At 40.3% G+C, this 24,253-nt stretch overlaps 1 protein-coding gene across 5 annotated transcripts in view; it reads left to right on the top strand.

The window, feature by feature from the left end:
* The first annotated feature begins 2,221 nt into the window (after nucleotides 1-2,221).
* The window catches only part of SYNRG (synergin gamma), an 89,715-nt gene continuing 67,683 nt past the window's right edge, over nucleotides 2,222-24,253 (top strand). For all 5 annotated transcript variants that reach the window (XM_008066958.2, XM_021717051.1, XM_008066957.2 and 2 more), the window contains exons 1-3: nucleotides 2,222-2,445; nucleotides 12,956-12,996; nucleotides 17,438-17,559. In XM_008066958.2, coding sequence (XP_008065149.1) covers nucleotides 2,369-2,445; nucleotides 12,956-12,996; nucleotides 17,438-17,559 — 240 coding nt within the window. In that variant the 5' untranslated portion in view covers nucleotides 2,222-2,368. The remainder of the gene's footprint in view (nucleotides 2,446-12,955; nucleotides 12,997-17,437; nucleotides 17,560-24,253) is intronic.

Genomic DNA, 24,253 nt, shown 5'->3' with positions numbered 1-24,253 from the left:
CATAGTACTGTCTGCTACACACCTAGGCTAAATGGTATAGCCTATTGCTCCTGGTCTACAAACCTGCATGGCATGTTACTGTCCTGAATACTCTAGAAAATTATAACACAATGCTAAGTATTTGTGTATCTAAACATAGAAAAGGTACAGTAGAAATATGGAATAAGAGAGATAAAATGGTACACTTATATAGGACACTTACCATAAATGGAACTTGGAGGACTGGAAGTTACTCTGGGTGAGTCAGTGGATGCTGAGTGACTATGAAGGCCTAGGACATTACTGTAGACTTTAGAAACACTGCACTTAGGCTATACTAAGTTTGTTAAAAATGTTTCACTCAATTTTAGCTTACTATAACATTTTTCACTTTATAAGCTCTAACAGTTTTTAATTTTTTGACTTTTGTAATAACAGCTTAAAAGACATTGTACAGTTTTACCAAAAACATTTTCTTTATATCTGTATTCTATAAACTTTTTCCATTTTGAAATTTCTAAATTATTTTTTTACTTTTTAAACTTTGTTATTAAAAACTAAGACACATTCACCTAGGCCTACATAGGGTCAGGATCACTGCCTTCCACCTACCTCCATGTCTTGTCTCACCATTGTATACACTGTTTGTAGTTAGCTGAAATGTCATTATGCAACACATAACTATAGTCTGGCAAGTGCTCTCTTAGATGTAAGACCATGACACTGAAGTATCATAGGAGAGCATCTAACTCAGATTGGGGATGTCATGGAAGGCTGACATCCTGAGTTGAGTCCTGCAGGTACAGAAATCAATGGGCAAAGAAGAGGAGAAAAGTATTCCAAGCTCCAGATCACATCTATAATCCTTGATTTTACTTTATTTTATCTTTTTTAGTATTTTCTATGTAACCACCTATTCATAAATAGTCTATAGAAACCTGTATCAACATGGTTTGTCAATGTATTAATACTAAATTTAAAGCTTTTAAAGTAGTTGGAACTATCTGCTACATAAATTTTATTTTCTCCCAAGGAAGGGGAGGAGTGAAATAAATGAATCGAAAGCTACAAGCCAGGCGTGGTGACTCATGCCTGTGATCCCAGCACTTCGGGAGGCAGAGGAAAGAGGATTGCCTGAGTCCACAGGTTCGAGACCCGCCTGGTAACTTGGTGCACTCTCTTCTCTATAATAAATCAAAAAATTAGCTGGGTGTGGTGGTGCGGGCCTGGTTCCAGCTATTTGGGATGCTGAGGTGGAAGGATTGCCTGAGCCCAGCAGGTCGAGGCTGCAGTGGCCATGAGCCTGCCACTGCACTCCAGCCTGGGCGACAGAGTGAGACTCTGACTCTTAAAAATAAAAATGAAAGAACACAAATAATTGAGTAGCTGGCGCTAATGAACTGAGCAAGGACTTTGGAATCAAACTGACCTGGATTTGAATCCTGGATCTGCTGCTTGTAGCTGCACGATCTGGACAAATAACTAACTCTTTAATCCTTGATTTTTCTCATCTGTAAAATGCCAGTAATAACTCTTAAGGACACCGAGGATTTTTTTTAAAACGCACGTAAACGTCCTGACAACTGATCTGTGCCCAGTAAGTGATAGCATTACAAACTGTTTTCCAGTGAAAGCCTGAAGTGAGAGTGAAAAATAAAGCTAGTTATAATTAATCCGGGGCTCAGGCAATGCTCCCGACTCAACCTCCCAGGGCGCTGGGATTACAAATGTGAGCCACCAAGCCTGGCCAGAGTAGTGCACCTTTGAGGTTTTTAATGTGGATTGGATTATGTGCTCTTGGTTTACTAAAATAAAATTTAAATACCTTCAGCGTCTGAGACTGGCGCCAAAAAGAAGCCACGGAGTTCCGGGGAAAGGGGAAAGAGCTGATCACCGATCAGTGCTGTGAAGCTATCAAAGGGGCATTCAGGACCCATCTATTCCTCGTGCATAAACAGTAACAATAAAAGAACACCTGTGTACCCACCATCCAGTTTAAAAATCAGGACTCAACCTGCTCTTTTCCACTGGCCGAGATGATGGTTTGCAAACCGAAGAACAACAGCGCCTTGTCCCTGGGCCGGCACTGGGTGCTCCAGAGGGCCTTGCCAGACAGCGAATCAGCACCATTGGAGGGACGCCCGCTCCACCAGCACCAAAACTGGAATTGCACCTGCAGGATCCCGAGCGGCGCTGGGGTCACGTGACGAGGGCGCACCGCCCCTTCCCCGCTGGTTGAAGGAGTCACGTGGGCGTACGGCCCCGCCCAGGCGCCGGGTCCGCGGCGAGGTGGGGCCTGGCGTTTGCCCCGGAAGTGGCTGTCTTCGGCTGACAGCTGCTGGTAAGGTGGCGGTGGCGGCGGCAGAGGCGGTGGCAGGCCCGGAGCAAGATGGCGCTGCGGCCGGGAACGGGTTCTGGCGGCGGCGGGGCCGCGGGAGCCGGCGCGGGGGCCGCGGGAGGAGGCAGGTGGGTGTGAATGGCCGGCTCGGAGCCCGGGGGTCGCACCTTGACCTCCGCCGCCTACCCAGGGGTAGCCTCCCGGCGGCGAGGGGTACTTGGTGATTATGGCGGTTTTCGCCAGCTCCGACCCTTTTCCTTGGAACTGGGCTGCGGGAGAAGGGGCGTTCTCCTGGGACCCAGGCGGAAGGAGGCGGGTGGAGCCCGGGCGCCCGACGCCTGTGTTCTAGGCTCAGGGGCACCGGGTGCCTGGGGTCGAGCGGGAGGAGGCGTTGAGGGTCCGCTCGGCGGGGCTGGGCCAGTGGGGGTCCCGACTCCTCGCTTCTAGTCCTGGCTGCATCTGAAGCCACCAGGGTCTTGTCTTTCCTAGGGCTTTCGGGGCTTGACCTGAGATGTTGGAGGGAAGGCTCTGAAAATCTGGTCATAAACCTGGAGGAACTATTTCCAAGGGGTGTGTGTGTACCACTTGTCTCTTCCCTCTTTAGTGTGTCCTGTCCTCTCATTCATTTATTTATTTATTTTCATTTGACATTCAAGTCATTTATTTTCTTAACACACGACAAACAGGAAAATCTGAAGACCTTTGTATTAGTAGTTGCCTTGAGATAGAGCTTTTGCCATGTAGATGCCAACTCTAAAGACTTGTCTAGCTCCTCTTTCAAAAGGCATTTTAAAACAAAGAAAATTCACTGTTAGGCGTCAGTCACGCATTTATTAGAACAAAGCTTCCAGACTAGCAACCCTTAGACAACCTACCCTCTGTTGTATTTCAGCTGATAATTACCTGTGCTTCTTATACCCAGAAGAGTAAGGGAGATGTCCATTTGCAATTTAACAATTTCATTCTCATTTAAGGAAATATTTTATTAGGAAGTTATCACCCCACTTCTGAAATGACTTAGTCTGATTTTGTTTGATTAGCCAACACATACAGCACACACATTTGGAGATAAAATTAGCTTTTTATCTTTGGCATCATAAAGTATCTTTGGTAAATGAAGTGTTAGTTTTTTTTTTAACATGCAGTGCTTTAATTTTGGAGTCATGAACACTGCAAAAATGTCAGGTCTTTAAAGCTATCACCTCTTGCAGGTGCTTGTGTATATGATAGGACACAAGAGCAACTGCTGTTCAATAAACCACCTGTTTGCAGCCCCGTTTTCACTTCTGCACATCTTTGACCTTAAAACTTTTTGCTTTCTCTTTTTTGTTGTCTTTACTCTTTCATTAGAAGTTTTTTTTTTTTTAATGAGTACTTGGTATAAATCAGTTTCTGGCTGGAGATGAAAAATATGTAATAATGTCTTCTATATTTCCTTTTTTATATGTGATGACTGTTCCTAATGTGTTCCTTAGTAGCATTAATTTGATCAAGTATGTTATTAACCATGGCACCAAGTTCTAGGAAAATATAAACTTAGAAGAATTTGATATTCTAGGCCCAAATTTTATTGACTTAAAAAAAAGTGTTTTTGGTGGAAGAGGACATCAAGTGCAGAAAGTTAAGTGGATCGTTCCCTTTACTTTATATTTTAATATTATTGGTCCATGGACACAAATTTTTTATAAACATGGCTTGAATTTTAATAGAAATTAAAATGATTGATTTTACAATTTGGCTCTGTAAATGTAGTGACATCTGTATTCTAAAACTCTAGAGGGCCAGGCACAGTGGCTCATGCTTAAAATTCCAGCACTTTGGAAGGCTGAGGTAGGAGGACTGCCCAGAAGTGCAAGACCAGCGAGACCCCATCTCTACAGAACAAACAAATAAATAGTTAGCAAGGTGTGGTGGTACACACCTTGGGGCTGGGGCTGGGCCAGTGGGGGTCCCGACTACTTGGGAGGCTGAGGCAGAAGATTCTTCTGAGCCCAGGGATTGAGGCTGCAGTAAGTCATGATCCTAGTGACTGCACTCCTGCCTGGGTGACAGGGTGAAACCCCAACTCAAAAAAACCCAAAAAAACCCTCTGGAGGATTATGTAGGAGAGGAGAGAAAAGCGACTAAAATGTTCCTTGCCTTGAAATGCATATAGTACATATGTTGTATACAGTGGAAACTTTCAATAGCTGAGACACTGAATGCTCAATTTAAAAAGAGTCTTATGGCTTTTAGAGGGTAATGGTAAAGGATTAGGTTATTTAATTTAATTTAATTTATTTATTTATTTTGAGTTGGAGTCTCACTCTGTCACCCAGACTGGAGTGCAGTGGCCGCTCCCAGCCACCGCAGCCTCAACCTGCTGGGCTCCGGCGATCCTTCCGCCTCAGCCTTCCAAGTAGCTGGAACTACAGGTGCATGCTACCACTCCCGGCTCATTTTGATTTATTGTAGAGATGAGGTCTCACCAAGTTGGCCAGGCGGGTCTCGAACCCACGGGCTCAGGCAATCTACTCACCTCAGCCTCCCAAAGGCGCGGGATTACAGGCTGAGCCACCGAGCCTGGCTATGATGAAGTTATTTTATAAGGAAACTAACATGATGGAAACCTAAGTGTAATTTAGGGACAAGAAACATGCAACTTCTCTAAGCTTTTAATGGAGAAAATACATAAACCAAAACTGACCATATTTCTTAGGTACTTCTCTTAACTCTAAGAAATTAGGCAAAATGCAAGGCATTTTCCAATTTAATATTAGCCTGCTTTTGATTGGTAGCCTGAATGGGCCACTTTAGAATAAATGGTACACTTGTATAAAGGGCAGCATTTGCCCAAGAGATGAGAAATGTTAAGGTTTTTTTTTTTAGTCAAGTAAGGCAGAAAAAAAGAGTTGAAAGATATGATTAGTCTATAATCATTAAGCTAGTAGTCATTGAATACCTACATGTGTAAGGTGCTGTCATTGATGCAGCAATGAATTAAAAAGAAATAACCTTCATCCTCAGAGACTGCACAAAATAACTGAGGTACAAAGTAAAGGAGCCAGGCATACTGGCTCATGTCTGCAATCCCCGCACTTTGGGTTGAGGCAAGAGAATTGTCTGAGCCCAAGGGTTCGAGATCAGCTTGGGCAACTTGGCGAGACCTTGTCTCTACAATAAATGAAAAAATTAGCCAGATATGGTGGCACAAGCCTGTGGTTCCAGTTACTTGGAAGGCTGAGGTGGAAGGATTGCCTGAGCTCAGTAGGTCAAGGCTGGGGTAGCTGTGAGCATGCCACTGCACTTCAGCCTGGGACTCCAAAACAAAAAAGCAAAGTAAAGGAGAACAGAGAGATTACATCTTTCTGGGATGTTATTATTTGTGAGCATATCTTTTTTTTTTTTCCTGCTCTTTTTATAAGCTCTTTGAGGAATTCCTCATGTTTCATCTTCCACTTTTAGCACATTTTTGCACATAGAAAATATTCTGAGTTGGGCTCGGTGGCTCAGCTCGTAACCCCTCGCTTTGGGAGGCTGAGGTGAGTGGATTGCCTGAGCCCGCGGGTTCAAGGCCCGCCTGGGTAACTTGGCGAGACCTCATCTCTACAATAAATCAAAACATGAGTCGGGCGTGGTAGCGCACGCCTGTAGTTCCAGCTACTTGGAAGGCTGAGGCGGAGGGATTGCCGAGCCCAGCAGGTTGAGGCTACGGTGGCCGGGAGTGGCCACTGTACTCCAGTCTGGGTGACAGAGTGAGACTCCAACTCAGAAAAAAAAAATTCTGTAAAAACATTTGTGAATTCTAGCTACATAGAAGGCAAAGAAGTGGTGTTTCAGCCACCGAGTTGGAGGAAGAGGAAGGGGTCAAGAGATTACAACTGTCGTAGAGATGAGAGGGTCTAGTGAACACTAAGGGAACAACATACCTGAAGTACCAGATTGACTGTGGCACTGAGTAGGGGAGAAGAGTTCTTGAGATAAAACTGAAAAGGAAAGTTATGCCAAAACTGGAGAGGTCATTGGGTTTAAACTAAGGAAATTCAGTTTATGGGGGAATCATTACATAGTTTTAACTCCAGGAATGCATCTTAAAGGATCATTTAATAATTTCATAATGGTCCTTTGGGATGATGCATCTCACTTGTGCCGCATCAGATGAATTAGAAACCAGCCAGGCTCGGTGGCTCAGCCTGTAATCCCGCGCCTTTGGGAGGCTGAGGTGAGTGGATTGCCTGAGCCTGCGGGTTCGAGACCCGCCTGGGCAACTTGGCGAGACCTCATCTCTACAATAAATCAAAATGAGCCGGGTGTGGTAGCACGCGCCTGTAGTTCCAGCTACTCGGAAGGCTGAGGCGGAAGGATCGCTGGAGCCCAGCAGGTCGAGGCTGCGGTGACCGGGAGCGGCCACTGCACTCCAGTCTGGGCGACAGAGTGAGACTCCAACTCAAAAAAAAAAAAACCTAGAAACCACAGAGTCTAGAGGTGGGAGATTCATTAGGAAGTCTCTGTGTAGGAGTCTAGCCCTCAAAAGTGAAGGCTAGAAGCAAATCTGGGTTAGTAGAAAAGGTAACCAAAAAGGAGGAATGGGTGAGATAGACACTTGACAGAGCTCGTAGGTCTGCTTCCATATTGAGACATGGTAATACATGAATTAGTGGTTTTACCTTTGAAATCAAACTCTTGGTCGTTTTGCTGCCCAGTTTTTTGCCAAGCTTTTGCTGTCTAATCATTGGTAAGACTGCTTGTCTAACCAGTCTTTAACGTTGATATTAGTTGTCTAAACATTTCAGAGAATTATATGAATGGTACATGGGTCACTAAGCAGTTTGGGTTGCTGAATGTTTACTAGAATAAGTCATGTTTGTCAGTGGCGTTCTTAGTTTTTTTGTTTGTTTTTAGAGTAACCTTTATATATCTGTATGTGTGTTCTTGTCTATGTAGTTGTCTTGATTGGAACTTTGGCAAACTTTTGGTTCTGCGGCCTCATTTCACAGAAAGGAAACCAGAAAGGGGGTAAAGGGAGTTCCACAGAGCTTCACATTAACTCTGGCAGAGCTGGAAGAAAAGAAAATATAACATAAGTTTCCCATTTTGACAGAGCCACTAAGCTATGTTGATAGTTTAAATCTTAAGACTAATTTTTTAAAAATCTTGATAGGTTGATCACTTAAATGCATTCATTGCTCCTAAATTGATCAGTTTTGGTATATGAATAATGACTTTAAAAATTGAGTACAGACATACCTTATTTAATTGTATTTCAGATACTGCCTTTTTTTTTAATTAAAGACTTTTTTTTAATTAAAGGCATACCTGTGTTGAGCAAGTTTATGGCTACCATTTTTCCAATAGCATGTGCTTACTTTGTGTCTCTGTGTCACATTTTGGGAATTGTCTCAATATGTCAAATTCTTTCATTATTATATCTGTTATGATGATATGTGATCAGTGATTTCTGATGTTGCTATTTTAATTGTTTTGGAGTGCCAGGAATCTTGCCCATGTAAGGCACAGAACTTTAATAAATGTGTGTGTTCTGACTTCTTCACTGTCTGGCCATTTCCCCATCTCTCTCCCTCTCCTTGGGTCTCCCTATCCCATGACATACAACAATATTGAAAGTAGGCCAATTAATAACCCTACAATGGCCTCTAAGTGAAAGGAAAGAAAAGGAAGTGAAAGGAAAAGGGAAAGTCGCACATCTCTCCCTTTAAATCAAAAGCTAGAAATGGTTAAGCTGGTGAGGAAGCTGTGTTGAAAGCTGAGACAGACTGAAAGCTAGGCCTCTTGTGACAAATAGTTCACCAAATTATGAATGCAGAAGAATAGCTCTTGAAGGACATTAAAAGTGCTATTTCAGTAAACACATGAATGATAAGGAAGCAAAATAGCATTACTGCTGATAGGGAGAAAGTTTTGTGAGTTAGGATAGAAGATCAAACCAGCCACAACATTCCCTTAAGCCAAAGTCAAATCCAGAGCAATGTCTCTTCAATTCTATGAAGTGAGGAAATAGAAGAAAAATTTGAAGCTACAAGAGGTGGGTTCATGAGGCTTAAGGAAAGGAACCATCTCCCTAACGTAAAAGTGCGAGATGCAGCAGCAAGTGCTGATGTAGAAGCTACAGTAGGTTATTCAGAAGATCTAGCTAAGATAATTGGTGAAGGTGGCCACACTAAACAACAGATTTTCAGTGAAGACGAAAGAGCCTTCTATTGGAAAAAGATGCCATCTAGAACTCTTCATAGCTAGAGAGAAGTCCGTGTCTCACTTCAGTTTCAAAGGATAGGCATTGACCATTTGGAAAATTCTAGGATTTTTAAGAATTATGTTGGCTGGGCTCGGTGGCTCAGCCTGTAATCTCAGAACTTTGGGAGGCCAAGGTGCATGGATTGCCTGAGCCCGTGGGTTTGAGACCAGCCTGGGCAACTTGGCAAGACCTCATCTCTACAGTAAAAAAAAAAATTAGCTGGGCGTGGTAGCACGTACCTGTAGTTCTGGCTACTTGGAAGGCTGAGGCAGAAAGATTGCTGGAGCTCAGTGAGTTGATGCTGGGGTGACCATGAATGTGCCACTGTCCTCCAGCCTGGCCAACAGAGACACTAACTCAATAATAATAATAATAATAATAATAATAATTGTTATGCTAAATCTACTCTGCCTGTGCTTTATAACTAGAACTACAAAGTCTAGATGACAGCACATCTGTTTACAGCATGGTCTACTGAGTAATTTAAGTCCACTGTTGAGATCTGCTTAGAAAAAAGATTCCTTTGAAAATGTTACTGCTCACTGGCCAGATGTGGTGGCTCACGCCTGAAATCCTAGCACGTTAGGGGGCTGAGGTGAGAGGATTCCCTGAGCCCAAAGGGTTAAAGACCTGCCTGGGAACTTGGCAAGCCCTCATCTCTACAAATAAATAAATAAATAAATAAATAAATAAATAAATAAATAAATAATTAGCCGGGTGTGGTGGCATTCGCCTATGGTTCTAGCTACTTGGAAGGCTGAGTTGAAGGATTGCCTGAGCCCAGCAGGTCAAGGCTGCTGTGGCCATGAGCGTGCTACTGCACTCCAGCCTGGGCAACAGAGTGAGACTCTGACTTAAAAAAAAGAATTTTACATAAACTTAGTTGATAAAGCAGTGGCAGGGTTTGAGAGAATTGACTCCAATTTGAAAAAAGTTCTACTATGGGTAAAATGCTATTGAACAGCATTGCCTGCTACAAAGAAATCTTTTGTAAAAGTTAGAATCAATATATGTGGCAGTTTTCACTTTTGTTTTAGTTTAAGAAATTGCCTAAGATGTGAAAATCTTGGAAAGTAGAAGCTAAAAAATTAGAAGGAAAAAAGAAAAGAAAAGAAAAAGACATTGCCATGGTCACCCCACCCTTCAGCAAGTACCACCCTGATCAGTGAGCAGCCATCAACATGGAGACAAGACCCTCCACCAGCAAAAAGACTGGAACTTGCTAAAGGCTCAGATGATGGTTAGCATTTTTTAGCAGCAAAGTATTTTAAATTCAAAGTATGTACTTTGGTTTCCTTAAGGCATAATGCTATTGCAAACTTAATAGACTACAATATAGTGTCATCATAACTGAGAGACCAAAACATTTCTGTGACATTTTGTTGTGATATTTGCTTTATTACAGAGGTCTGGAACCAAATATGCAATATCTCCATGGTATGCCTGGTACTACCAAATTTCAACTTGCAATTTAAATCTTTTTATCCATAAGAACACATTGCTTAACTACTACATCTCGTGTGCAATTCAGAAAAGCTGTTTACTCTTCAGTCCTCTCTTTTTGAGTGCAGCCCTGCTTGCCAGCAGCGTAATTTGCCACGGATCCACACCCTCTACAAGACTGTAATATATATACAACCAGATAGATGTTCAACTAGAAATCTATAAAACACCTTTTAAAATTAAAACATTTTAGAACTAGACTCTAAAATTTGGTTTTTAACATTTTTCCTGATTAAGGGAGTTGTAGAATAGAAAAATGCAAGGATATATATATTTGGCATATAATTCCTTAGATTTCACTAGATTTTCTAAAGACTATCTAAAAACCTCTCTTTCAAATCCTTGATTCCCAGATCACGATCCTTTCCCACTCAGAAATCTTTCTTTTTTTTTTTAGTTGGAGTCTCACTCTGTCACCCAGACTGGAGTGCAGTGGCCGCTCCCGGCCACCGCAGCCTTGACCTGCTGGGCTCCAGCGATCCTTCCGCCTCAGCCTTCCAAGCGCATTACCACGCCCGGCTGATTTTTTATTTTATTGTAGAGATGAGGTCTCACCAAGTTGCCCAGGCGGGTCTCGAACCCGCGGGCTCAGGCAATCCACTCACCAGCCTCCCAAAGGTGCGGGATTACAGGCTGAGCCACCGAGCCCAGCTCAGAAATCTTTCTTGATTTGTCCCTTTTTCTTTTCAGTCTCAGAGAAAGACATTCTACTTCCTTTTTTTTTTTCCTTGAGTTGTAGTCTCACTCTGTCACCCAGGCTGGAGTGCAGTGGCATGCTCACGACCAGCTCACCACCACCCCAGTGTTGACCTGCTGGGCTCCGGTGGTCCTTCCACCTCAACCTTCCGAGTAAGCAGATACCTTTTGCTACATTGCTGTCTTAATCCCAGTTCCTTAAAACTATTTTTTCAGTCACTAAGTGTAACTTTTGGCTCCTAAATATTTTTCCCTATATGTCTCTTCCTCTTCCTTTGTTGAAATTATTTACTTAAAGATCACCATTTTCTTTCTTTTTTTTTTTTGAGTTACAGTCTCACTCTGTCGCCCAGACTGGAGTGCAGTGGCCGCTCCCGGCCACTGCAGCCTCGACCTGCTGGGCTCCGGTGATCCTTCTGCCTTAGCCTTCCAAGCAGCTGGAACTACAGGCGCGTGCTATCATGCCCGGCTAATTTTTTGATATATTGTAGAGATGAGATCTCGCCAAGTTGCCCAGGTGGGTCTCGAACCCATAGGCTCAGGCAGTCCACTCACCTCAGCCTCCCAAAGTGCGGGATTACAGGCTGAGCTTCCGAGCCCGGCTAAGATCACCGTTTTCAAAAGCAGTGATTGGCTGGGCTTGGTGGCTCAGCCTTAATCCTAGCACATTGGGAGGCCAAGGCAAGTAGATTGCCTGAGCCCGTGGGTTCAAGACCAGCCTGGGTAACTTGTTGAGACCTCATCTCTACAATAAATAAAAAATTAGCCAGGTGTGGTAGCGTGTACTTGTAGTTGCGGCTACTTGTAAGGCTGAGGTGGAAGGATCATTGGAGCCCAGCAGGTCGATGCTGGGGTGACCATGAGTTTGCCACTGCACTCTGGCCTGGGTGATGGAGTGAGACTCCAACTAAAAAAAAAAAAAAAAGCGCAGTGATTTATTTCTTAATCCTCATTCGCACCACCTTTTCTACATCATTAGACACTGGTTACTACTTTCTTCTTAAAATGTGGTTCTTTCCCAGTCATAACTCTGTAATAAGCAACTCCCTTCATTTTCAGTGACCACACCCAACTCAGTTTTCACTATAAAAATTTTCCAACATTGCCCTTTGTTGTCTTCTTGATAGAAATTTACATTCCCTTGACTGTTTTATTTACAATTAGAGCTTTATTTTTCTAACCTTTATTTATTTAATTTTTAAAATCTTATTTAGAAGAGCTAACTAGATTTCTCTGGATCTTTCTCCTGAGCTTGGGTTCTTTTCCTGATTGCCTGCTAGACTGCTCCTTGACACACCATACACTCTTACCATACCACCTTCTCCCTAGACCTACTCACATTGGGTTCCTGTTTTCAGTGAATAGCATCACCATCCTTGCAGTTGCTCAGACTCCCTGTCTCGGCATCATCTCTTTTTTCACTACTATTCCTCATCCTGGCAGTTGCCAAACCCTGTTGATTTTTTCTTTTACATGTCTTTCGTTCACTTCTTCTTTTCTATTCCTGCTACATTAGTTATGCCTTTTTCATCTCTTAAAATTATTGTGATGTTTTCTTAGCTAGTTCTTTTTACTTATCCGCCATACCCTGTTTCCAGAGTAACCTCCTCAAGTACATTTCTGATCATATGGCTCTCCTACTTAAAAACCTATGACTAGGGAGATGCAAACCCAAACCACAGTGAGATATCACTTCCACCCATTAGTATGGCTACCATTAATAAAAAAACAAAATAACAAGTGTTGACAAGGATGTGGAGAAATTGAAATCTTTGTATGTTTCTGATAGGAATGTAAGATGGTACAGCCAATGTGGAAAACAGTTTGGTGGCTTCTCAAAAAGTAAATGTAGAATTACTATAAGTGGATACACCCGGCTTGTGTCTAAAACAACTCTAATTTTATGAATGGGGAAATTGGAATCCAGGGAGGATATATGGTGACAGAGCCAGGACGTAGTTTCTAGGACTTAGTTCAGGGTCTTCTTTCTTCTATTTCAGAAATTTTCCCTCCGCACGAATATACTGGTAGTCATGCATCCTGTGGATGTTTAGTCTGTATTGATGTTGGTCAGTTCATGTGCTACAAACACCAGGCCCTATCTATAAGACTTCTATCCATGTAAAAAAGAAATTTTTTTAAAGGTATGTTTTGTTTGAAATCTGTGTACATATGAATATTATGATATATTTTTGTTCTGTTTTCAGCTTCATGTTTCCTGTTGCAGGTGGAATAAGACCCCCTCAAGGTATGTAAAAGATTAAGTTTTAAACTTTTGTTTTTTACTGTTATGTTCTGAACATGGGAATTAAATCGGTAAATAGGAAGTAAGTTCTCTTGCTTCCAAACAGAGTAAAATGTTCCTATAGTCTTAGACTTATAGGACAGTTATTCCTAATATTTCTCAAAAATTGTGTAATTTAGATAGTAATAAGGATCACTTCTTCTTTCTGCCACACATATAAACATATTGACAGATTGTTATTTAACCTCAGAGGTGAAGGAAACTTTTGGGACAAGACTATTGAAGAACAGGTGATAAAAATGAAATGAGCTATAATCCTCTTAATGACCTCTTTCTCCTGTCTCATCTTCTGCTAGATTGTTAGTGCCATGGGGCAGAGGCCTTGTTTGTTTTATGTTCATTAGTTTCTCCAGCACCCAGCATGCTGATTTAACAATAGGTTTTCTGTAGATGCTTGTTGAGTGAATAAGTGAACATCCTTGGTTATTTTACACTATTTTTTTCTCTATACGATATTATCTTATATAACACATATAAAAAAGATCGCATATTCTGATCAGCTTGAAATATTTAAGTCTCAGTTTTATTCCAAGAAATTTCTCTACTAGGTACTCCTTTTCTCTCTCTCTCTTTTCTCTAAATAGACAGGGTCTCACTCTGTCACCCAGGCTGGAATGCAGTAACATAATTATAGCTCACTATAACCTCCAACTTCTGAACTCAAACAGCCTCCTGCCTCAGCCTCCCAAGTAGCTGGGACTATAGATGTGCACTATCAGACCCAGCTAATTTTATTTTTATTGTACAGCTGGGGTCTCACAATGTTTCCCAGGTTGGTCTCGAACTCTTGGTTGGGCTCAAGTGATCCTCCTGCCTTAACCTCCCAAAGTGCTGGGATTACAGGCATGAGCCAATGTACCTTACTTCTCTTCTCTCTTCACCTTAGACCAGAGTCCACCGACATCAATTCTAATTTTGTCTTTAAGGAAGCAGTAGTGAAGGGATATAATCTTGATCCATGCTGCTATGCAACTGGGCACAACTGGAAGGAGGAATATATCTGTCCTTTCGCTTCTTTCTGCTCACTTCTCCCACTCTGATGTGCTCCTCCTCCCCCTACACCAAGTTGATTTTGAAATCTGGCCCTTCTTACAAAGCCAATGCTGATCGGTTATGGTAGACTTGCTAGTGAAACAGAGACTCTGAGGTCACCAGTAGAGATGAAGGATAAAGAGCAGCTCAGTAGCAGGTGCTCAGTGGCTCATCCTGACTTTGTCTCCATTTATACTCAGTGATGGAGGTTGAGTTTCAGGTAAATTTTTCCAAGGGTCAGTTGTATTCTTTTCATCATGTTCACATTTATGCATTATTTAAACTATCTGTAATTAGATGTGTCCCAGATTGAGATCAAATGATTTGAGATCTTTTGTTTTTTAGGAAGATATTACAGAGTTATGTGTTTATTATCTCATTATTATGGTTTGTTATTTTTCATTTCTATCAACTTTCAAGTAAAAATCTATAGATGGAGTGAAGGAGCCAGACAAGAAAATGATCCCAAAAGGTTGCCTGATATTTTTTCTTTTGGAATTTGGAATTGGTTTGGAGATTTTTTTTTTTTTTTAATCAAGTATATTAGAATGGACTTTTTGATCATTTGAAGGACTTAAATTATACATGGGTCATTTCCCAAAGCACATATAAGAAACCCACAGCAGGAGTGCCCATGAGATCATGGGTACTTGAACAGGAGATGGGAGAGGAGATTTATTTTTCACTGTTTACACTTTTGTGCCTTTAACTGCTATACCAAATATCTGTGTTAACCCATTGAAACATATAGTAGGTCGGGCTCGGTGGCCCAGCCTGTAATCCCAGCACTTTGGGAGGCCAAGGTGAGTGGATTGCCTGAGCCTGTGGGTACAAGATCCACCTGGGCAACTTCATGAGACCTCATCTCTACAACAAATCAAAAATTAGCCAGGCATGGTAGCACATGCCTGTAGTTCCAGCTACTTGGAAGGCTGAGGCAAAAGGATCGCCGGAGCCCAGCAGGTCAAGGCTGCGGTGGCCAGGAGCCACTGCAGCGTGCCACTGCACTCCAGTCTGGGCAGTGAGACTTCAACTCAAAAAAAGAATGAGTGAGACTTCAACTCAAGAAAAGAAAAAGAAACATAAAGCAGTGAGACTTCAACTCAAAAAAAGAAAAAGAAACATAAAGTAAAATAAATTAAAGTAAATAAAACTGTAAGTTCAAAGGAAGAAGAAGAAAAACGTCTTACGGTGGCTATATTCAATCTTTGTATTCTAATTCTCCATATCACTTTGTGATCTTTGCATTTATTGTTCCTTTGTCTGGAATATTCTTCCCAAATATCTGTGTGGCTTGTTCCTTTCCTTCCTTCAGGTCCTTGTTGCAATGCCACTTGTTGGTGAAACCTTTTCTGGCTGTCTTATATAAAATAACAACCACTTTATTCCCCCCTTGCTCTGCTTTATTTTTTGCCTTAGCTCTAATCACCACTTGAAATGTACTAAAAAAAAAAAAAATCTATCTCCCCCATTTAAGTTCCGTGAGGGCAAAGACCTGGTTTTGTTCACTACTGTGTCCCTAGAATGGTACCCGACATGGAGCAGGACCTCAAATATTTGAATAAATGAATGACTTACCTCTAGTAGCTGTTACCTACAAATGTGGGTGCTCATGCTTCTGAAATTATGCTAGGTATGAATGAATAATGTGGAAGGCACACAAAAACCATAAGATAAACATGGTATATATTCCCATTAATTTTTTAAATGGAAAATTTTGTAAAAAGCTCCTTATAGTAGAACCAACATGGATGTGATTCTAATGCAAACATGGAATGAAATTTGTGCCCAGGCTACGTAAGGATTTTTTTTTTTTTTTTGAGTTGGAGTCTCACTCAGTCGCCCAGACTGGAGTGCAGTGACCGCTCCCAGCCACCGCAGCCTCGACCTTCTGGGCTCCGGCGATCCTTCTGCCTCATCCTTCCAAGTAGCTGGAACTACAGGCATGTGCTACCACGCCCGGCTAATTTTTTGATTTATTGTAGAGATGAAGTCTCGCCAAGGATTTTGATTTATTCATTGCCGTATACCAAGCATTTAGAACTGTGCCTAACGTATAGTAGGAATTTAGTATTTATTGAATCCCTGAAGGGATCTGGGCACCATGGTTCACATCTGTAATCCCAGAACTTTGGGAGACTGAGGCAGGAAGATTACTTTGAGCCCAGTAGTTCAAGACCAGCCTGGGCAACATAGTGAGACCTTGTCTGTACAAAAAATGAAATAAAAATAAAAATAAAATAAATCTCTAAAAGGGATATATATTCACCCTTCTGTGATCTTGGAAAAGTTTGGGAGATGCTAGTCTAAATCATATTTCATGATGGTTTCCTGACTTTGCATATGGACAAAAGTTGTTTTGTGATGACTGTGTTATATTAACTATTCATGTAAGGAAGGTGAAGAAGAACATTTTTTTGAGCATCTTAAGTATTCAATAATTTTACAAATGATAAAACAAGGTACAGAAAGAAGTTAAGCAAATTGTCCAGGGTCCCAGAGTTAGTAGGTGGCATTTCTGGTTGGCTTCCAGAGTTCATGCTCTTACTGTATTAGTTATCTACTACTGCATATCAAATTACCCCAAAACTTTAAAAAGTAAACATTTTATTATTTTATAGTGTATCTGTGAGTTGGGAATCTGGGAGTGGGTCTGCTGGGTGGTTCTGGCTCAAGGCCTCTTATGAGATTGTAGTAAAGATGTCAGCCAGGACTATAGTTACCTGAAGGTTTCGTGGAGCTGGAAGATGTGCTTTCAAGATGACTCACTCACATAGATGACAGATTTCTACTGTCTTCTGGTCAGAGGTCTCAGTAACTGACCACATGGATTTTTCATAGGACTTCTTGAAGATCCTCAAGCAGTGGCTTGTCCCAGAGCAAGTGATCTGAGAGAACCAGGAGGAAACCACAGTGTTTTTTTAAGAACTAGTCTTGGAAGTTATACAAGGTCATTTCCACAGTGTCCTTTTGGTTTTACTGATCAACGCTATTTAGTATGGGGTGGAACGGACACAATGGTATGAGTACCAGGAGGCAGAGATCATTGGGGGCCATCTTGAAGACTGAGTTCCACAATTAGGCTGTACTGTTAATTTTTTACTATGCATAAAAATTCTATAGAAGAGATCTTATCCTCAAGTTATAGGTGAAGTTTTATAACTTGCTCAAGATCACACAGCTAAGTAAATGATGGAGTTGGAATTTTTACTCAGATCTGTCTCACTTAGGAGCCTGTGCTTTTTCCACTGTTCTTTACTGCCTCCCAAGAAATAAGTCCTTCAGGTGCTTATAGTTTTAAGAAAATCAACTTTAAAACACATTACTTTAATAATGGCTTTATGTTTTTCAGCGGGCCTGATGCCGATGCAACAACAAGGATTTCCTATGGTCTCTGTCATGCAGCCTAATATGCAAGGCATGATGGGGATAAATTACAGCTCTCAAATTTCCCAAGGAACTATTGCTATGCAGGTACTTGCCTTTTTAGTCATTGTTTACAAAGCTATTGCTTGTTTTATGTCTACATATCAAGAGCTTATTGTTATATTTAGAAATAAGTATAGTCTATCTCTTAGTGGCTTCCTTCAAACTAAAATGAAGATGTATTCCTAAGAGAAAAAAATAAGAGAAATTATTTTAGGAAAATCTAGGTGACTTCTTTATTTGACCTTTGGCTTAGAGGAATTATAGAATGACGTCCTGGAAAATTCAGGGACCTGATGCCATGAAGTAGCATTGTTGGAAGTAGCACCGTTCTCATGAAAGGAACAGTGTCATTGCTAGGAAGGCACAGAGCTAAAACAACTCCCATTCTTTGTACTGAATTATCTCATCTAATCCTCATAATAACTTTTTAAAAAACTGTTCTCTTCATTTTTCTGATAAAGAAACAAGCTTTGTGAGAATTCTCAGAGTATAGTAAACCAAGATTTGAACCTAATTAACCATATTATGCGTATTGTACGTTGAATTCTCTTGAAAGAGCATTAGGGAGCCATTGAATAGTTTACAACACTGGAGTGACATGATCAGATTTGTATTTCAAAAAGATCATAGGCAGTGACTCACGCCTATAATCCCAGCACTTTGGGAGACCAAGATGAGAGGATTGCTGAGCTCATGGGTTTGAGACTAGCCTGGGCAACTTGGTGAGACTTCATCTCTATAATAAACCAAAAAAAAAAAAAATTAGCTCGGTATGGTGGTACGTGCCTGTAGTTCAGCTACTTGGAAGGCTGAGGTGAAAGGATCGCCTGAGCCCAGCAGGGTGAGGCTATGGTGACCGGGAGCATACCACTGCCCTCCAGTCTGGGTGACAGAGAGAGACTCCTGCTCAAAAAAAAAAAAAAAAAAAAAAAAAATGGCTGGGCACAGTAGCTCAAGCTTGCAATCCCAGCATTTTGGGAGGCCGAGGTGAGAGGATTGCCTGAACTCATGTGTTCGCGACCAGTCTGGGCAACTTGGCGAGATCTCATCTCTACAATAAATCAGGAAAAATTAGCCAGGCGTAATGGCGTATGCCTGTAGTTCCAGCTACTTGGAAGGCTGTGGCAGAAGGATTGTCAGAGCCCAGCAGGTCGAGGCTGCAGTAGCCGCGAGCATGCCTCTGCACTCCAACTTGGGCAACAGAGTGAGACTCCGACTTAAAAAAAAAAAATTAATAACACTTGAGACATAAAAAGGAATCTGAATGAGAAGTGCCCAAGAATTGAAGACAATTTTCCTGCTATTGTTCTGTATGCTCCTGTGTCAGTGGCCGTGATCATAGTTGGTGACAATATATTAAAGCAAATATGTTACATAATTTTTTTACTTGAATGAAATTCACAGTGTCATGATTTAATAAGTTTGTCTAAGATTGTCTTCTTCCATTTGCCTCTCCATATCTTTGTAAATTATCTTCTCCAGCTATGATGGCTATTAAACCAAGTCTCTTGAATCTAGTAGTCAAACCTTTGAAGAGCCAAATCCAAAGTGTTATATTATTTTTTAAAAATTAAAATTATTCATTCACTTTGCTCTCACTAAAAAGTAAGCCAAGCCTGGCACGGTGGCTCATGCCTGTAATCCCAGCACTCTGGGAGACTAAGGTGGGTGGATTACCTGAGTTTAGGAGTTCAAGACCAGTCTGGGCAACATAGCAAGACCTCGTCTCTACGAAAAATAAAAAATTAGCCTGTCATGGTGGCACATGGTTTTAGTCCCAGCTACGCCAAATGCTGAGGTAGAAGGATTGCTTGAGCCCAGGAGGTCGAGGCTGCCATGAGCTGTGATCGTCAGAATCATGCCACTGCACTTTAGCTTGGGGGGCAGAGTGAGATCCCGGCTCAAAAAAAAAAAAAGTAAGCCAGAGTGAAAAAGGATGTTTGTACTACTAATAAATATTTTATTTTATTTATTTATTTATTTTTTTGAGTTGGAGTCACTCTGTCGCCCAGACTGGAGTGCAGTGGCCGCTCCCGGCCACTGCAGCCTCGACCCATGGGCGATCCTTCCACCTCAGACTTCCGAGTAGCCGGAATTACAGGCATATGCTACCTGCCCGGCTGATTTTTTTTTTTAATTTGTTGTAGAGATGAGGTCTCGCCAAGTTTCCCAGGCAGGTCTTGAACCCGCAGACTCAGGCAATCCACTCACCTCAGCCTCCCAAAGTGTGGGATTACAGGCCGAGCCACCAAGCCTGGCTGCTAATAAATATTTTAAATGTCATATATTGTATTTCATTTTTGCCTTATACTTTAAAATTTTCTATTTCTGTGTGTTTTATCATTATACAATATATTAATACACTGGAATGTTTATATAACTTATAAATGAGTAATATTAGGAGGTCACAATCAGAATTTTAAGTTGAGACTATTGTCATGTTGAAGTTGTTTATGCAATTGAAGTTTTTTGTTGTGTTTGAAGGTTCAGGAAAACTTCCAAAGTCATTTTTTATTTGCCAGTAGGAAGAAAATGGAAATAAATTAAGATTTTTGTAGATTTTAAATCTATGTAGTTAGCTTTAACTAGGTTATGCTGCAGAAACAAATAGTCCCCAAATCTTGGTGACTTACAGATACAAAGTTTTTTTCCTCATTTTTTTTTTGTTTTTTTTTGTTTTTGAGTCAGTCTCACTGTGTCATCTAGGCTAGAGTGCAGTGACATACTCACGGCTACCACAGCCTTGCCCTACTGGGCTCAGGTGATCCTTCTGCCTCGGCCTTCCAAGTAGCTGGAACCACAGGTGTGTGCCTCCAAACCCAGCCAATTTTTTTGACTTATTGTAGATACAAGGTCTCACGAAGTTGCTCAGGCTGGTTTTGAACCCCTGGGCTCAGGCAATCCTTTCACCTCTGCCTCCCAAAGTGCTAGGATTATAGGTATGAGCCACTACACCCAGCTCATTCCTCACTTTTAAAAAATTTATTTTTAGTTATTATGGACACTTAATAGTTGTACCTATTTATGGAGTGCATGTAATATTTTGATACAAGCATACATCCTCACCTGTGATACATATCCTTTATAGGTTGGCTCTGACTCTACTGCATATTTTCTTTATTTTGGGACCCTTATCTAAGACATCCCATGCTCTTGGCATAGGAAAAAGAGATGACCAGACCCCATATTGTCCTTTAAAGCTAACACTCAGAGGTAGCATTTAATGAATTCTGCTCAGAAAACTAAAGTGGCCAAAATTAACATCAGTAGGGGAGGAATATACCAGGAGGAATGCAGTCCACATAGTGATATGCAGTTCTCTTAGGGTAAAGGAGCAAATAACTAGAAACAATCTACTGTAGAATATAATGTATTTTTTATTAAGATTTAATATGTTTACTGATGAACCTTAATAACAACTGATACAAGTTTCAAATATCTAATTTTTATACTGAATGTTATTTTATGACTTACATAATGATAAGAAAAATTTTTTGAGCTTATAAAGCCAGTGCTTCCTACAAAAATTATAAGTCCAGAGCCTCCTCTAAAAAAGGAGTGAAGAAAGCACATTATTTGTATTTAGGCAATAACTCTTGCCTTTCAAATTATAACATGAGTTCTTTAATCGGGACTGGAAGCTCCTGATGGAGATCAAAAGTAGGTAGCAGATTGAGGTCTAACATTCTTGATATTGCAAGAAAATAGATTTATTTGAATAAATTTATAAATTGTCCTCCTATCGTCACTAGTCAGGAATCTAACTTTTTTTAATTTTTAATTTTTATTTTAAAGATATGGGGTACAATTCAAGATCAGGTATACAAGTGGAAAATGTTTTTCAAGAGTCTGAAACAACCAAAGCATTAAGGATCTCTAATATGCAGAACAACAAGAAAAAAGTAAACTTTTAGATGTTTTAGTGCCCAGATAATTTCACTGAATATCAGGAGCTTGTGTATTAATGATTCTAAGAAAAAGCAAACAAAATATTTTTCTTTAACCATTAATCTTGCTGGCAAGCATTATATTGCTTGGAAACTGTTCTCCATTCTTTAAGGAGAAAGTCATTCCTATCTTATTTTCCCCTCAAATTCAATAATTCAATAGCCCTAATCAACCACAGATATAATCCATTATTCTTTTAGTTATCTCTTAAGTCTTTGAAGGGGTTCATTTAAAAATAAAAGTCAAAAAATGAAAATTAGCTGTAATCCCAACTCGTTGGGAGGCAGAGATGAGAGGATTGCATGAACTCAGGGGTTCAAGTCCAGCCTGGGCAAATTGGGAAGACCTCAACTCTACAATTAATCAAAAAACTAGCTGGCATGGTGGTACACACCTGTGGTTCCAGCTATTTGGAAGGCTGAGGCGGAAGGATGCCTGAGTCCAACAGGTCAAGACTGTGGTGACCGTGAACATGTCTCTGCACTCCAGCATGGGCAACAGAGTGAGACTCTGACTCAAAAAAAAAAAAAGAAAAAGAAAAGAAAATTAGTCTTGATTATCATATTGCCTCTGTATTCCCAAAACACATAAAAAGAGAACATTCGTTATTTACAATAAATTTCAAAATTATTCTGAAATATTTCAAGCAGATAGGCAAGTATAGAGTATATGAAAAACGTGTGAATGTATCGTATCACTTTATCCAAAAAAATTTGTAACTTTTTATTTTGAGATAAATGTATATTCATGTGCAGTTATAAGAACTAATACAAAGAGATACTTTACCTGATTTCCCCCTCTTGTAGAGCTGTAGGACATTACGACCACCAGCATTTTTTTATTTTGACGTTGGTACAGTTGAAATACAGAACATTTCTATCTCTCTGAGAATCCCCTCATGTTGCTTCACTTCCTTCCGGCCCCCCCTTACTCCTTTGAATTCACTAATATGTTTCTCATTTCTATTATTCTTTAGTTTCAAATATGTTATATAAATTGAATCACTAGCCTTCTGGGATTGGCTTTTTTCACCCAACTTAATTCCCTAGAGATTCATCCAAGTTGTTGCAAATATCAATAGCTCACTCTTTTTTATTGCTCAGTGGTATCTTATAGTGTGGCTATATAATGGTTTGCTTAATTATTCACCCACTGAAGACCATCTGGATTGCTTCCCATTTTTGGCTATTACAAATAAAATCTTTGTGTGAACATAAGTCTTCATCTCTTGGGGTAAATGCTCAAGAGTGTATGCTGGTTTGCATGGTAGTTGCATTTTTTGTTTTTTAAGAAGCTGCCCTCAACTGTTTTCCAGAGTTGCTGTGCTATTTTACATTCTCACCAGCAATATATAAGTGGTCAAGTTATTCTGCATCCTTGCTAACATTTAGTGTTGTTACTATTTGTTATTTTAGCCATTCTGATAGGTATGTTGTACTATCTCATTGTGGTTTTAATTTGCATTTCCCTAATAGCTAATAATGTTGAACATCTTTTCATGTGCTTATTTGCCATCATTACATTTTTTTTAGAGAAATGTCTTTTCATATCTTCTGTCCAATTTCTAATTGCATTTTTTGGTATTTTACTTTTGAATTGTGAGAGTTCTTTATATATTCTAGGTACTGGTTCTTTGTCTGATATGTGGTTTGCATGTATTTTCTTCTTGTCTGTAGCTTGTCTTTTCATCCTCTTAACAGAGTCCTTCTCAGAGCAAAAGCTTTAAATTTTGATGAAATCTGATTTACCAGTTTTTTCCTTTTATGGATCACGTTTTGGTATAAGTTCAATAGGCCTTACCCTAGATCCTGAAGATTTTCTTCTATGTTTTTTCTAAAAGTTTGATCATTTTACATTTTATATTTAACTTCATGATGCATTTTGAGTTAATGTGTAAGGTGTAGACTTAACTTGGGTTTTTGTTTGTTTGTTTTTGCCTATGCATGTTTGATCGCACCATTGTTGAAAATGTGATTCTTCCTCCATTGAAATGCTTTTATATTTTTGTCAAAAATATGCTGGGCAACTTTGTGTGGATTTCTTTCTGGATTCTCTGTTCTGTTTCATTGGTTTACGTGTCTACCTTTTCCCTAAGAATGCACAGTCTTAGTGACAGTAGCTGTATGATAAGGCTGATTCTACCCATGTTATTTTTCTTATCAAAATTGTTTTAGCTATTCTAGTTCCTCTGCCTTTCCATATTAATCTTGGAATAATCTTGTCTTTGTCTACAAAAGTCCTTCCTGGAGTTTTGACATTGTGCTAAACTTTTATATGAATTTGAGAAGAATCAAATATTTACTATGTTGAGTCTATGTGAACATAGGATGTCTCTTAATTTATTGAGATCTTTTATCAGTATAATATAGTTTTTAGCATACAAATCTCATATACGTCCGGTTAGATTTACATCTAAATATTGATTTTTTTGAGTAATTATAAATGGCATATATAAAAAATTTTAATGTCCATGTGTCCATTGTAGTATATAATAGAAATACAATTGACTTTGTGTTTGTCTTATAGCCTGCAACCTTACTGAACTCACTTATTAGTCCTAGGAAATTATTTTGTAGAGTCCTTGGAATTTTCTATATAGGTAGTTATATTATCCCTTTATCAAAAATTTTTTTTTTTTTTTTTTGAGTTGGAGTCTCACTCTGTCGCCCAGACTGGAGTGCAGTGGCCGCGCCTGGCCACCGCAATCTCATCCTGCTGGGCTCCCGGCATTCCTTCCCGCCTCAGCCTTTCCAAGTAGCTGGAACTACAGGCGCATGCTACCACACTCGGC

This window comes from Carlito syrichta, unplaced genomic scaffold (assembly GCF_000164805.1).
Source record: "Carlito syrichta isolate Samal-C Ts95f unplaced genomic scaffold, Tarsius_syrichta-2.0.1 Scaffold309200, whole genome shotgun sequence".
Classification (NCBI taxonomy): domain Eukaryota; kingdom Metazoa; phylum Chordata; class Mammalia; order Primates; family Tarsiidae; genus Carlito; species Carlito syrichta.
The sequence above is the reverse complement of the archived record's forward strand: the minus strand, read 5'-3'. Positions and strand labels throughout refer to the sequence as shown.